Source organism: Poecile atricapillus, chromosome 2 (assembly GCF_030490865.1).
Source record: "Poecile atricapillus isolate bPoeAtr1 chromosome 2, bPoeAtr1.hap1, whole genome shotgun sequence".
NCBI classification, from domain to species: Eukaryota; Metazoa; Chordata; class Aves; order Passeriformes; family Paridae; genus Poecile; species Poecile atricapillus.
This window is the reverse complement of record NC_081250.1, coordinates 66,205,791-66,219,524: the sequence shown is the minus strand read 5'-3', so window position 1 is coordinate 66,219,524 and position 13,734 is coordinate 66,205,791. Positions and strand designations below refer to the sequence as shown.

Below are 13,734 nucleotides of genomic sequence, written 5' to 3'. Positions count from 1 at the left end.
GGTGTTCAATCCTTGTTGATAAGCCTCAGAAAAATGTCTTTAGAAGCCTTTAGAGGGCCATTTCCCTTCACTCTTTGATGCTTGGCCAGTTGTTTATTTGGTTCTTTATTTTGGTCAGTTGAGGTAAGCCTGTGTTTGTGTATGGTGAGCTTAAACCATGACGCCCCTGTGGCAAAAGTCATTGAATGCCTGCTCATGCTGGTGGTTCCACTGGCTGTGAATATAATAAATGTCTGAATGAAGTAATGTCAGGGCTAGCAGTACACTCTTCAGGAAGAAAAGTGCCTTACTAATCCCTTGCTGGTGGAGAAACGGACAGCCCTGAGGATTAGGATTGCTTTCCTCCATTTTAGAAAATGGTGAAAACCTTTATAATCCTGAATCTCACATGTGGAAATTCACATGTCTCATGGCAAAACTCTGGATACAAACAGGCAGATTTGAAACATTGTTTTGTTTTAGACCTTAATATGATTTAGAACTATTTCAGATTTTGTTTCTGTAACAGCAAAAGCCAGGAGAGAGAATCCCCAGCCTCACAATCTTGTCATTACCCTTCTCTGCAGGGCCTCTGACCTGTTTCTGTTGGACACGCGGGCAGTGTGGGCGTCAGAGGAAGGCTGGCTGGAGTTTGATGTCACTGCCACCAGCAACATGTGGGTGATGAACCCCCAGCACAACATGGGACTGCAGCTGAGCGTGGTGACCCGGGATGGTAGGTTAAGGGCCAGGTAACACGAGTCACCCCTCACTCTCTTGGATGCTGTCTAGAAGTTATGCTAACAGAACTCAGCTGGAATGGGGCAGGGCGAGCGCCCTGCCTTTGTAAGGCAGCTGTAGCCAACACCATGAGCAACATGTCTGAGAGCACAGGTGGTAGGCTGTCCTGGCTGTGTTCCTGTGATGGACATGTCTTTCCCCATAAGTGAGGTCAGGTTTCTCTCGACAGTACCAGGACCAGCTGGTGCAGGTGGGTTTGGGTATGGCCTCAGTTTCTGGGTATGAGGTGGAAGGGGGGCATGGAACTGGGATGCCATGTGGGGTGAGGTTTAGGGATGAGAGGAAGAGAAAAGGCAGATACATGGGTATCTACCTCTCCATGTGGGTTTATAGCAGCCCTCTTGGCTTCTGTGGTGGCTGTTGCTGCTCAGATCTCATCAGAACTGACATGGGAGCGTTGCTGGAGAAACTATATGGTTTCTTTGTGGGGCAGCAGCAATGACAGCATTTCACAGCCTACAGAAACTTTGAAAGGTGGAAGAGATGCAAAAGAGCATGAATTGCTTTGGAAGATTAGAAGTGGAGAGGTTCTAGATGAGCAGAAGGTGACAGTGGCATTCTATAGGAATGTCTCCTATTCTATAGGAACCAGTCTCAAACCTAGTTTTTTTTCTACTGCTTCATGCTGGAGTTTGGTACACCTGTGATGTCAAGTAAGACTAGAGGGGCTGTCCGCTTCTCCCCGAGGAAATGTTAGTGCCAACCTCTACCTCCCCAGTGGGCTGAGAACCCATCACTGTGCTCCTGGCAAAAGCACACCATCTTTTTGCCTTTTGCTGTCCCAAGATGTCTCCTAATCCCAGGTCTGCTTCTTGTGTTTCACAGGCAGCAGGACTAATTTCATGACACATCTGAGTGTTTTACATATCTATCTGTATAACTTTATTGCCAAAATGGGACTAGAGATGCCTAAGGGGAACCAAGGAACCAGATGCGGCAGTGGAGTCTTGTCCAGCATGGAGTGCTGTCATAAAAATGTCCATAGATTGTGGTGGCAGGAAAGGAATGTTTGGTGTTTAAAGAAGAGTATGAGCAAGAAGAGAGGACACACTGCCTAAGGGGATACAAGGCTGCTGCACTGCTTCTCTAACACTCCCTTTTTTTGTTTGGCTTGAAGGTTTCAGCGTAAACCCTAGAGAAGCAGGGCTGGTAGGGCGAGATGGCCCTTACGACAAGCAGCCTTTCATGGTGGCCTTCTTCAAAGTGAGTGAGGTTCACCTACGCACCACTAGGTCAGCGACCAGCAGGCGCAGGCAGCAGAGCCGAAACCGCTCCACCCAGACTCAGGACGTTTCCAGGGTGTCCAGTGTCACAGGTAATCATGGAATATGGGTAACCATGGGACACAGGTAATCATGCAGCGCAAGCTGGGATAACTTCTTGTGATGGCTCTGGTTGCTTTGGAGTGCAGAAGCAAGAAGGGGGCTGTGAGGTGGGATGCTCTTCCTTGGGGGAATATGTTACATCTGCAAGGTTGTGGAAGAGGAGGTCTCACATAATGGAACTTACAGGAGTCCTCTTGAATCCAGCCTGGAGTCCAGACCCACGTGTGAAGTTGCATTCATTGAATTCAAGGCAGTGAGGTATTTTAACCACAACACTTGTGCTTGTAGGTTGCTTGCTATGTGCAGTATTTGTCAAGAATTATGACCTGTGAAATGCAGTATTTAAAAGACTCTATCTCTGAATAGAAAGGTTATATCTGTGGAGAGGTTGCATGCTGCAGGTACTATACAGAAGCCTTGTGAGTGCTGTTGTGGGCTGCTGGAGCAATAGAGAAATAATGGCATTTTGGCAAAAAATTAAGAATCTTCTGTCTTCTAAGTCTTGTCTGTTTTCCATCACCAAAGTACTACAAGCCCTTCATTCACTGAGTACCTTCTTTCGTCTCAAACATTTTAGCCTATTCCAGGCTCCTTGATTAATTTGCTTATGCTGCCCCCTTCATTTCCAATAGGATCCCTGCTTTCCCATGTCTAGAAATGACTATGCCCCATGGAAGAGAGGCAGCTGTATTTTTTAAGTCTGTGTCCAAACACAGCTGAGAGAGACAAGCCAGCATTGCTGATGCTTAGCTGGTGGGAATCTGTAGGCTGTTCCCTGCTTTTGCATGCTTGGGTTGTGGGTGAGCCATGCTTGCACCCAAGGTGGCTCCATGCTGCAGGGAGCAGAGCCAGGCTGGGAGCCCTCCTTGGCTGGCAGCCCGGGCTTGTGCATGGATGTATGTTGACTCAGCTCAATTGCTCCAGCCCACTGTGGTGATGGAGTTGCCCTCTGGGTTAGTGCATGCCAGCAGCAGCTGGCCACTAGTGGCCTTTGCATATCCTTGTGGTGCATACTGCAGCATGGCTGTGGGTTCCTGTCCGTGGGTTCTAAACTACTACACTATGCCATGCCATGCAAGTGCCAGACTTGGCTCAGTGTGAGATGTCCCTTCCTGGATTTTAAGGGCAGGAGGAACAACTCAGTTTTGCAGCCCAACCTCCCCAGGGGAGGCTGGCCGGTGCCAACGTGGCATTTCTGGAGGAGTTACCATCTAATCTGTGTTATCATCTAATCTAATCTAAGTCGTGAGACCTGCTTTGGTCCTGGTCTCCTTCAGTGCTGGTCTCTTTCCATGCTGCAGTTTTAAAGCTGGGCATCGTAGCAGCTTGCCTAGTTACCTTCCTGCATGATGAGCTTGCCAAGGACACAGGTAGTTTATTCAGCTGGGTGTTGTAAGCCCAGCTGTTATGCAGGCAGCTCTCCCACTTAGGTAGGTTCAGCTCCCTTCACGAGAGCCAATTTTTAAATGCATTCACGGTGCTTTGGGAAAGCTACTTGCTGCATTGCTGTTTTGTGGTGCTAGTGTCACTTGGAATCAGGATAAGCTCCAGCTTTCTCTCCGTGGCTCTGCAAACTTCACAGTGCTGAAACAAAATTTTCACACTATTAAATCAGGTGATGTGACTCAAAGCCTCAGAGGGAGAAGATATGTTGGGCAAAAAGAGCCATTTGTACCTTGCTGCTTTCTTGACTACACCACACATCAGGTCATAAAATTCTAAAATGACAAAAAGGGAAAAAATAGCTGGCAGTCTGTGGTCTCAAGGGCTTTTTTTGGGCCAGCTTTAATTTAAAACCTGGAATTTGGCAGTGCAGTAGTCAACAAGTCAACAAGGTATAGCTGAGACTGTGGATTTAAGGCAGAGGAAAGGAGGTAAATTTAAAGTTAAGATGTATGTTTGGTTGGTTTCTGTGTTTAGAAAAGAGAGGCTACATCATCTTGTTTTCCTTACTAAGTGTGACACTCTCAGACTGTTCTCTTTAAGAAGTGGTTGATTTAACAGCACAAGAGGCACCAATGACAAAAAGTGTTTTCAGCATTACAGATCAAAGGGCTTTTTTTTTTTTTAACTTGTGAGGATAAAAAAATCGTAATGCATGGTGGGGCTGAGGAAATGTTTGCCCCAGGATGAAGCAGAAGGCAAGCCCAGGGATTATCCTGAAGGCTGCTTAGCCCTTCTGAGGGTGCCCTAATGCATCTGGACACAAAGAGTGTGTAGAACTGGGATACTTCAGTTCACTTCTGTGCCTCTCCTTGCCTGTGCATCTCCTCTCATATCTCACATCTTGTCAATTTTTTTCTGTGCTCTTCCCCAAGCTAGGATTTCTGCTGCCTACCAGAGCTTGAGAGCAGTTTCTGTCCTGCAGAGCAAGGTAGTTGTTTGCTGTTGATGGGGTTTTTTTTTGGTAGATTGCAACTTCCTTCCTCTATGTTAATCAATACACAAGTTTTTCTTCTTTCAGTGCAAAAAGGAAACCCTTTCTTGAAAGATGCTGTGAGTTGTTTTGGGGCAGTACATTTTAAAAAGCCCTCTTTATTGTCTGGATATGGCAGATATTTCAATCAGTCTTGAGTGCATGAAGTGTGCTGCTGGGCTGGTACTGGACCTGGGGAGGCAGGGAGTTAGGTGAGAGCATGCTGCTGTGTGGCAAAGTGACCCAAAGGGACCCCAGCATTCTCCCTTTGATGTGCAGTTTTCCTGCAGTCAGTACCAAGAGCTCAGGTGCTAAGCCTGTGTTGGTGGCACAAGGTTCTCAAGGGTCTGTATTTTTTTGCCAAGAATGCTTATTTCCATGTATTATAAACATGTAATTATCACTGGCTTATATAAAGCAGAACTGAGCAACACCCGTGGTTATAAACTGGTTATATATTTGACATAGAGTCCTGTGCCAGTGCATCCCTGAAGCCTCAGTTCTTCTGCAGAAGGAGGATGAGCAGGAAGTCAAAGGAGTATTTTCATCTGCTGAGGCAGAAAGTCATATGCCAGGTGTGGCCCTGGACATGAAGGAACACGGTGGTGGGGAGCATGTAGATGTTTCTCTGATGTTGTCTGCAGGGCCTGCAGGTCCTGGCTCAGCTGAATCTTGCAGTGGGTTGAACTTGTGCTCTCAGACTCGTGCTGATCCTCCAGCTGACCAAAGAAATGGGACTGTTCAGCACAACAGGTGGTGAACCTCTGCCCTTCAGCTAACTCCGTGGTTGGCTTATGGGTTCTGTATGGGGTTATCTCCTTGTCCAGTGGCAATAATCCTTCTCTTCTGCAAGTCAGCCTCCAGGCACATCCCTTCCTGTCAGCCCCTCCTCATGGAGAGAATTTAAATGCCTGACTTTGGACTGCACTTGCTGCTCTGAATGAAATTCAAGTCAAGCCCCTTTTCAGGTCCTTCTCTTTAATGCCCTCTGGACTGATGTGAGGTGCTCCATGAAAAATGCCCTTCAAGGCCCTTCAGGTGGCCTTTCCTTCTAGCAGATGTGCACGGCACCAGACAGATTTCCCCATGTGTACAGGAACCAGATATTGCAAAGGGCAGCATGCACAAACACTGGAGGAAAATGAAGCCAAATGCTTTTGTGATGGCAAGGGCCTTGTTAATAAACTTTGTTATCTGGCAGCCAATCTTCCCTTCAGTATAGCTTTCCCTTCAGTGCAGTGTTTGGATGCAGGCTGGAGAAGTATGGCCAGCATTTCTGTATGTGCCTTCACATGCAGGTTCACGTCAGCCCGACATCTCCCCTTCTTCCCACCCAGGCAGATCACTTTCATGTGAAGTGGGCTGTTATTAACTGTGTGATCAGTTTACACCAGCTTTATCCGAACAAATCACCAAAGTCAAACACCAAGAAGAAGGGGCTGGCCTTGAAGACCTCTGTCAAAGCTATTTTGAATCACAGAAGCAATTAATTACTGTGTGGAATTTGGTAAACTGGCACCTTGGGAGCAGTGAGGGTGTTCTCAGATGGACCGACCTCAGTAAATATTTATATGTTCTTTGCCAGCACTTAATGTGGGAGAGATTATAGGAAATCTAGGGTGGGTGCATAAGTATCTGTAGGAGGGAGACCATTAGGGTCAGGCTGTTCTCTCACCCTTTTCAGCTACACACATGCCAGTGTCCAGCCTTAAGAGAAACATCTGTGCTTGCAGAAAGTCAGACTTGGGTCCTTGGGCAGACAGCATTCAGTGCAAACGCACAACAGAGACAAGCCATCTTAGCTGTGCTGTTTTAACTGTGCTGTTCCGGGAGTTATTTTTAAGTGCAGAACTAGGGGTTTGAGCTTTTTTTGAATCTCTGTTTTAGACAAAATTGTTTACAGTATGATTAAATGCAGTGCCTCGTAAGTGCCAAGCTAGTGTTTCTGAATTGGTATGTTCAGGGGAAAAAATAGAGACCATTTTGCTAAACCCACAATGAGCCTACAGGAGCTCCCAGAGCAGCTCCCTAAACTCTCTGAGATGTTGAAGGACTCTGGTGAGCAATCCCTGCCCATTGTGCCATGGCATTGTAGGCCAGCCCTGGGGCTGTTTGCAGCACCTCCCCTGTGCAGGCTGCCTGCTCTTGGCCCTCCTGGCTCCCTGCTGCAAGGCTGGCAGGAAAGGAGACAACCCCTGTTGCCTCTTGGCAGTTGGATCATGCACTGCAAACCTCCTGAAGTGGCAATTTGGGCTGAAAGAGCTGAGCATGCTGGCCTGGGGTGGCTGATGCTGCTTTCCACGCTTTGCAGAAAATGTGTTGTGGAAGCCAACTTCAGTAGCTTAGTGAGCTCTAGCTCACTGCCAAAACCCTGTGACTCTGTGTATTCCTCCTCTTTTCAGGCCCGTAACTGGATGTATGTCCAGTGTAGGGCATATGCTGAGCCCCAAACTGTAGGGAATGGGTCATGATTATGTGCATCTGTATTGCTGCATCTTTTTCCCCAATCCAGAAAGCCACTGCTAAGGGTTGCTTAAAGGTTTGTGACTTACCTGAAGTTGGGCTAAAATAGCTTCCATAAAGCAGACATAGTAGGCAAACACATAACAAGAAAAGAGGGCAGGGGATCTTGGGATGAGGGTTAAACAGGGAAAAGTGTAAAGCCAGGGAGAGGGGATATTTAGTATATTGACATTTAGGAGAGCAAAGGCTGAGGCTGAGCAAGTGAGGAGGTAGAGCTGTCTGCATCTGCCCTGGATGGAGAGCAGCCAGGGCTCCATGCAGAGTGTGAATCAGGTGACCAGTGAGCTGAGGCGAGTTTTTGGGGGTAGTGTGAGAGAGGACACGTTCATAACATGTTCTGCTTGGTGTAAGCTGCTTGTTAAGCAGCTCTTTTTATCCACTCCTGTGTTTTCTTAAACTTGTGATTGCTTGCAGCCTTCCTTCCCACTCTTGTTTTCTCTGCCTCCCTTGCCTTCTCCCCTATCCGGTAGCAGATTCGGGTAAATTGTAGCTGGATTTGGAACATAGCACCATTTTACCCACTCAGTTGTGAATAGGTAACTCCACTGTCAAATACAGATGGTTTTCCTCTAAACAAACTATATATTTCCCATTGAAGAACAATCAAGTTTTGTTTTCAGGTGCTTTAATGAAAGCCGTTGATCACTAAAAGTCTATTCTCATTTTTTTTCCCTCGTTATGACCAAATCATTTTTAAACATCTCATGCTAGAAATTTGCTCCTGGGCTGAGCCAGGGACTGGAAAGCTTCATCTGAAATAAACCACCACACCCTGGTTTCTACTGGGTATGTCTGGTTTGAAAATGGAAAGCTTGAATAGAGAGACTCGCCTCCGTTCTTGCTACCGCGTGCTCCTGGAAAAGCGAATGTTTATGCTGCAGCAGGCTGTTAACCAGCTCTGCTCACCTGATTAAATCCGTGATTGAAGCGAAGCTATTCAAAGTCTGAAATGCAATCCTTAGAGTTTAAAACCCAACTGCTTCTAAAAACAACTCTCTAATCTTTGGTGGTTGGGAAGCTGGGTTTGAGGTGTAGGGTTTTTTTCAGCCCTCAGTGTTAACTGTACCCAGCTGTACCGCTGTGCTGCCCTTAATGTCAGTTGGATGTGCTTTTAGTATTATAGTTTTTCTTTTGAATAAATATTTGCATTTGTAGTTCCCAAACTTCGGGGGGGGGGGGGGGGCAGGGGGGGGTTGGTGCTGGAGGGAAGAAAAAGAAAGGCTTATTCAGAGCCAAGGAAAAAATCACTAAAAATATTTTTCTATCCCAGCTGCTGCATCTGGGGAAAGCTGCACTGGGAGGGTGCCCTTTCAAGCCATATTAGGGGCACCAGGGGGCTGGTAAGCTGAAAGGTCCAGGGCAGCAGGAGGCAGGGACATCAGCCTGTGGCATCTGCCTGCTGACAGGAGCGCCTCTACTTCCAAATGAGAATTTTGAGGGTGGAGGAGGCCCCTGTGGAAAGGCATGGGAGGAAAACATGTACAGTGACCTGGGCTCCCAAGCTGCTTGGCTGAGTTTGTTGCCATCTCTTTTGTCCCTACCATCGGGTGCAAAGCACAGGATCAGCAGCTATAGCTGGTGGCCAAGTCACTCTGCTGCAATGATCTGTGGCTGCTCTGCTGAGGTCCAGCAGCCACCTGAGGTGTGACAAAATCAGCAACCACCCATCAGGGTGGATCTGTGCATCCACCTGGAGGTGAAAGGCTCCTCTGTCACAGTTCAGCTCCTCTGCTCACTGTGGTTTCAGGTGTTCATACGCTGAGCTGCCTCTCTTTCCAAATATAAATGGGAAATTCCACTCGCTGTCAAAAGCTACGCTTTGTGGTATCATCAGGAGCAGCTCCTGCATGGTTGAAATATCCCCATACACTGTGCCATGGCAAGGGAGAAGGTCTTGGTCAGGTCTTTGCATCCTGTGTCCCCAGTTTTATTGACAATAAGGAGCAAACAAATGGTGAGAGCACGTCAAGAGCTGTGTCATCTGTAGATAAGCAGTTTATGGAAAGGAGAAATGTGTTTTTCAGAGCATAGTTAGTAAAGGTCCAAGGGCAGAGGTGGTGCCATGGGTCACATGAGATGTGTGGGGCAAGCTGGGGTAGGCACAGAGAGGAAAAAGGACATGGCTTCCCTGCCTACAGGACACCTTAGCTGTTTGAAGACCTCTGCAGACTGGTGCAGGGGTACAAGGTGATGATTAACCTTCCTGGGGCTGTAATTCTCTCTCTCTCAGTGAGTGTGTGCAGCTTGAGCTCCCCACCTGGGGCAGGACATGTAAGAAATAAGACCTGAGGAAGTGGAGTGAGAGCACCCAGTGGGGATGCAGCCTATGCTGGGCTGAAGGAGTAGATTTCTTTTTAAGAAGTTTTTTTACTGGAGGTGTTTTCCAAGCACTTTAAAGACAGCTGAAGTAACTATAACTGAGTCACTGTTACTTGGGTTACTCCATTCCCACAGGCATCTTAAAAGCTTCAGCCCTGCTTTGGATGTCCCTCAACACCCTTATCCTTTTGGCTGCTGAGGGAGCTTGTCACTTCTCGCTGCTGAGCCCGCAGCATGCACACATCTGGCCAGATGTGCCCTCCAGCAATGCTCAGCCTGTTTTACTTTCTAAATTCTTGTTTTGCTCTTTTTCTTTTAACAGATTACAACAGCAGTGACCTAAAAACAGCGTGCAGAAAGCATGAGCTTTACGTTAGCTTCCAAGACTTGGGATGGCAGGTGTGTGATGTTTCTCTCTGGGTAAACCAGACATTTTGTTATGAAATGTTATCTAAACAGTGTCACGGTAATTCCACTTGAGTCTGCCATTATGCTTTAAAATGTCCCTTGTGCCTCCTCACTAAAACCAGTCACAGAGAAGGGCAAATAAATATTGATAGTTGTGACATTTGATAAGATCCAGAGAAAACTTGATACTTTATGGGATTCAAGTATACAGTCATTCTCTGTCACTCATGGAAGTCATGGTACGGGCAAGGGCATATATCTGTGTACCTCTAATGATAAGGAAAACAATCTGATGTTAAGCAGTGATTTTAACTAAATTTTTTTCTAGTGATCACCCTGATTTTAACCTTGGCCATTGCGTCAAATCCTCTGCAATCCCTGCCCCACAATTAGCACTGACTGCGGTAGGTAGACTGAAGACTGAGTTTAGTTGCAACACCATGAGGCCAGAAAGTTGTTTAGAGTATGTTATTTAGGACCAGGCTATAGTGCAATCAAACATCACATTTCAAAGAATGCCCTCACCTTCTCTTTTTTAATTATTTTTTTTTTCATTCTTTTATTTAGCACTTGTGAGGGAGGTCCCATTTCTATCAGTTAATGTTTTTATCAGGGTGCCAGGACTGTCCCTGCTGCTTCTGTAATACCCAACAGATGAAAGCCTTCTCTCAGCTAATGGGACAGCAGCATTTTTTGTAGCTTCTGTGTCAACTCCATCCCACTAGCTGCAACTGTGGCTGTGGGCTGACTCCATTCCCCATTACTTATGGGTGGCTTTTCACTTGAGCAGAGTCTCTCCACTTCTTCCTTATTTTACTTGCCCTGCTTTTGGGCGGGAAGTGGGTACCAGTTGGGAAGTTCACAATCTTGAAGGCATTACTTTTACCTTTCTAGTTGCAGAAAGGTAAGATGCTGCCAAAGGAAGGCCACATACCAGCAGGGCTCATTGTAGGAGTTGGAACCCAGGTCCTACTATTTGTAGGAAGATGATCAAGGGAAGATAGAGCCCACTGCAGTTGTTGGGCACTGCTATTTCCTTCAGAGCAAACTTGGTTAGCAAAGCTGCAGCAACAGTGTGTGGCTGCTCAGGCCTGCTGTAGCAAAATTCAGGCAAACCAAGTTAATGGCCAGATAGAGTGGAAATTGCCTGAGAGATAACATGCACATGAAACATATTAGTACGTCCTTCTGCAGTGACCTGCAGAGCCCACCACCAAGGGATGCCAAGTGTCTCCTGTTAAGTGGTGCTGCTTTTAATTTTCCTTTGGCTCTTTTGTGTCAGCAGCAGACAAGCTGTAATTTCTTTAATAGCCTTTTGGTGAAGAGTTCCCTTTTAGCCTAGCCTGGCACTCCGATTGCCACTGGAGCCGCCTGCTAGTTCATGCAGCTCAGGCTGGCTGTCCTGCCCCTCCTTTAGGAGTCTGGATGATGTGGAGAAGCTGTTATGCAACTAAGATTTCCCACAGTGTCTTTAGCAGAGTAGTGTCCCTGTGTAAGAGTGTATAAGCTAGGCTGTCTGAGGCAGCACACCAGGGTTTTATACTCCTGTTGAGGAGTTGCCTGGTGGAATTGTGCCTGTGTGCCTGCTTATATGTGATTTTCTCCATAAGGGGACACCAGCTGTGCGTGTGACTCAACCTAGGAAAGGTATTTCAGCTGGAGGGCCTGCAGGAAATGTTGGAACATAAAGGCCTCCAAACCACAATCCCCACAATGCAACCCAGAGAGAATTTTAGGGATAAAACCTTAGTTAATGGTAGTTGAGCTGCATATAGATGCACACCATTCTTTGGACCTTAAAATCAGTGTGTCCACGAAAAAGTGATGGTGCACAAAAAGAAAAAAAACAACCAACTAAAACCCAAGCAGTTTCAGTGAAAACATATTTTCACCCTCAAGGAAGAAGTTAGTGGAAAATTTTCAGCTGCCCTTAATTGCATGCAGTTGTCTGTTGAGCCACGTTCTGTTTGTTTCCCTAAAAAGGACTGGATAATCGCTCCAAAGGGCTATGCAGCCAACTACTGTGATGGGGAGTGCTCGTTCCCACTCAACGCCCATATGAACGCAACCAATCATGCCATTGTACAAACTCTGGTAAGTCTCCAGGCAGCTCAGTGCCAAAGCACCAGGTGAATTTGTAAACAATATACCAGTGTCTCAGTTGTGTTTTCTTTCTTGGCAACAGGTTCATCTTATGAATCCTGATTACGTTCCCAAACCATGCTGTGCACCTACCAAACTAAATGCCATATCTGTCCTTTACTTTGATGATAATTCTAATGTAATCCTGAAGAAATACAGGAACATGGTAGTAAGAGCTTGTGGATGTCACTGACAAACAGTCTTCACACGGACTCTGTGATGCTGCTGTGAACTTGGATACAACCCTCCATGTTTTCATGACCTTGGGAAAAAAACATGTGATGAACCACCCTTCAGAACACCATGTATGTGCCTTGTGGGAGGAAGGGGTGTGGGGACCACCCCCTGGGCTGGGAACAAACTGCTGGACTTCTTACAGACTGACCCTACACCATGGTGGCTGCTTAGCTCAGCAGCAGCAGCAAAATACACACACATTTTATTTGGCTGGGATGGTCTTTATCTCACAGAGAAGCTTGGCCTGTAGCAGGTGCTTGGATATGTGCTGTAGTTTTACCAGATGAGCACTCGACACCCAAAACAAATGAGGTCTCTTGGGGGCAGGGGGAGAGGCAGAGAAGCTAAAGAAAGTGGTGTTAGCACTTCAGACGTAGAGTATACATCTCGTGCAAGATCCTTTTGGCCAAAAGGACCAGTTACTGCACCTAGACTGTTAGTCTTCTCCTGACATCTGTCATGACAGTAAGCATCTAAAATTGTGCCAAAGCAGATGTTTCTCTTATGCTCCGAGCACTGTTTAACTCTGATGTTGCAAGTGTAAGACGGCTTGGCTGCACCCTGTGTTAGAAACACTACCATGAACTCAGACCCTGGCTGGACTTCCCAGTTCACCATCTGACTGAGCAACATAAATTTATATACTTGTTCTTATGCAACTTCCTTCCACTCCCCATGTGGAGCTGCTTCATCTACTACCACTTGCCCAGGAAGGAAGTCAGGACACTTCTTCAGCTGTAATTCAGACGTAAAAGCTTAAGGGCCATTCATTCTCTAGCTGGACATTTTGTTTACAGGAAGACAGAATGTCAACAACATTTGTAATCTTTCCCTTTCAACTCATGCAACTAACAAACTGGTATAAAGGATATGCAGCATAGAGCCATGGTTTGTCTAGCAGAAGCTAATAGCAAATTGTTTTGATCAATATTAAACCTGTATTAAATGCACTTACCTCTACTTGCATTTAAAAGGCTTCTTGTAAATACAAGCTATAATTTATTGCACTTGTCACTGTATATTCATTGTGCTGTATCATTTATAGAAAGACTCCTTTTTTAAAAAGTTTTTATTTAGAAAAAATCTCAGTGTAAACAATTGTACCACTTCGATTTTATACAAGAAACTCATGAGATTGTGCTTCACTAGAAAGTTGTTAAAAACATAATAAAGGCTTCCTGAAAGGCAGAAGTACACATGTTGATCCAATACATCTGCCAGTACAACACTTAGCTTTCACTGTGGCTTTTTCACCTTCACACATTTTCAGATTGAACAGAATCGAAAGTTCTGGACAGACAGTGAAGAGAAGAACCAGGAGAAATTCACTGGTTTAAAAGTTCATTGATGTTTTGCCTTTTTTTCTTTTTTTTTTTTAATAAAAAAAGAAAAGCAACCCAACTTACTCCATATGATGGACAAAACCCAGCATCTTGACAGATTAGTCAAATTAGCTTGTAGCAATCCTCATTCCATGAGTTTCTGTGCACATGAAACAGCAGAATTCAGTCCTTGGTTTGCTGTTGCCTTTGTATCGTGACAGTCTCTGCAACGTAAATTCTTTGGCTTTCAGTTAAGTCTAAC

At 45.9% G+C, this 13,734-nt stretch overlaps 1 protein-coding gene across 1 annotated transcript in view; it reads left to right on the top strand.

The window, feature by feature from the left end:
* The window catches only part of BMP6 (bone morphogenetic protein 6), an 88,074-nt gene extending 74,921 nt beyond the window's left edge, over positions 1 to 13,153 (top strand). Inside the window, exons 3-7 of the mRNA XM_058831286.1 lie at positions 567 to 715; positions 1,898 to 2,095; positions 9,686 to 9,762; positions 11,755 to 11,865; positions 11,957 to 13,153. Of these exons, the coding sequence (XP_058687269.1) occupies positions 567 to 715; positions 1,898 to 2,095; positions 9,686 to 9,762; positions 11,755 to 11,865; positions 11,957 to 12,106 (685 nt within the window). The 3' untranslated portion in view covers positions 12,107 to 13,153. The remainder of the gene's footprint in view (positions 1 to 566; positions 716 to 1,897; positions 2,096 to 9,685; positions 9,763 to 11,754; positions 11,866 to 11,956) is intronic.
* Positions 13,154 to 13,734: the final 581 nt, after the last annotated feature.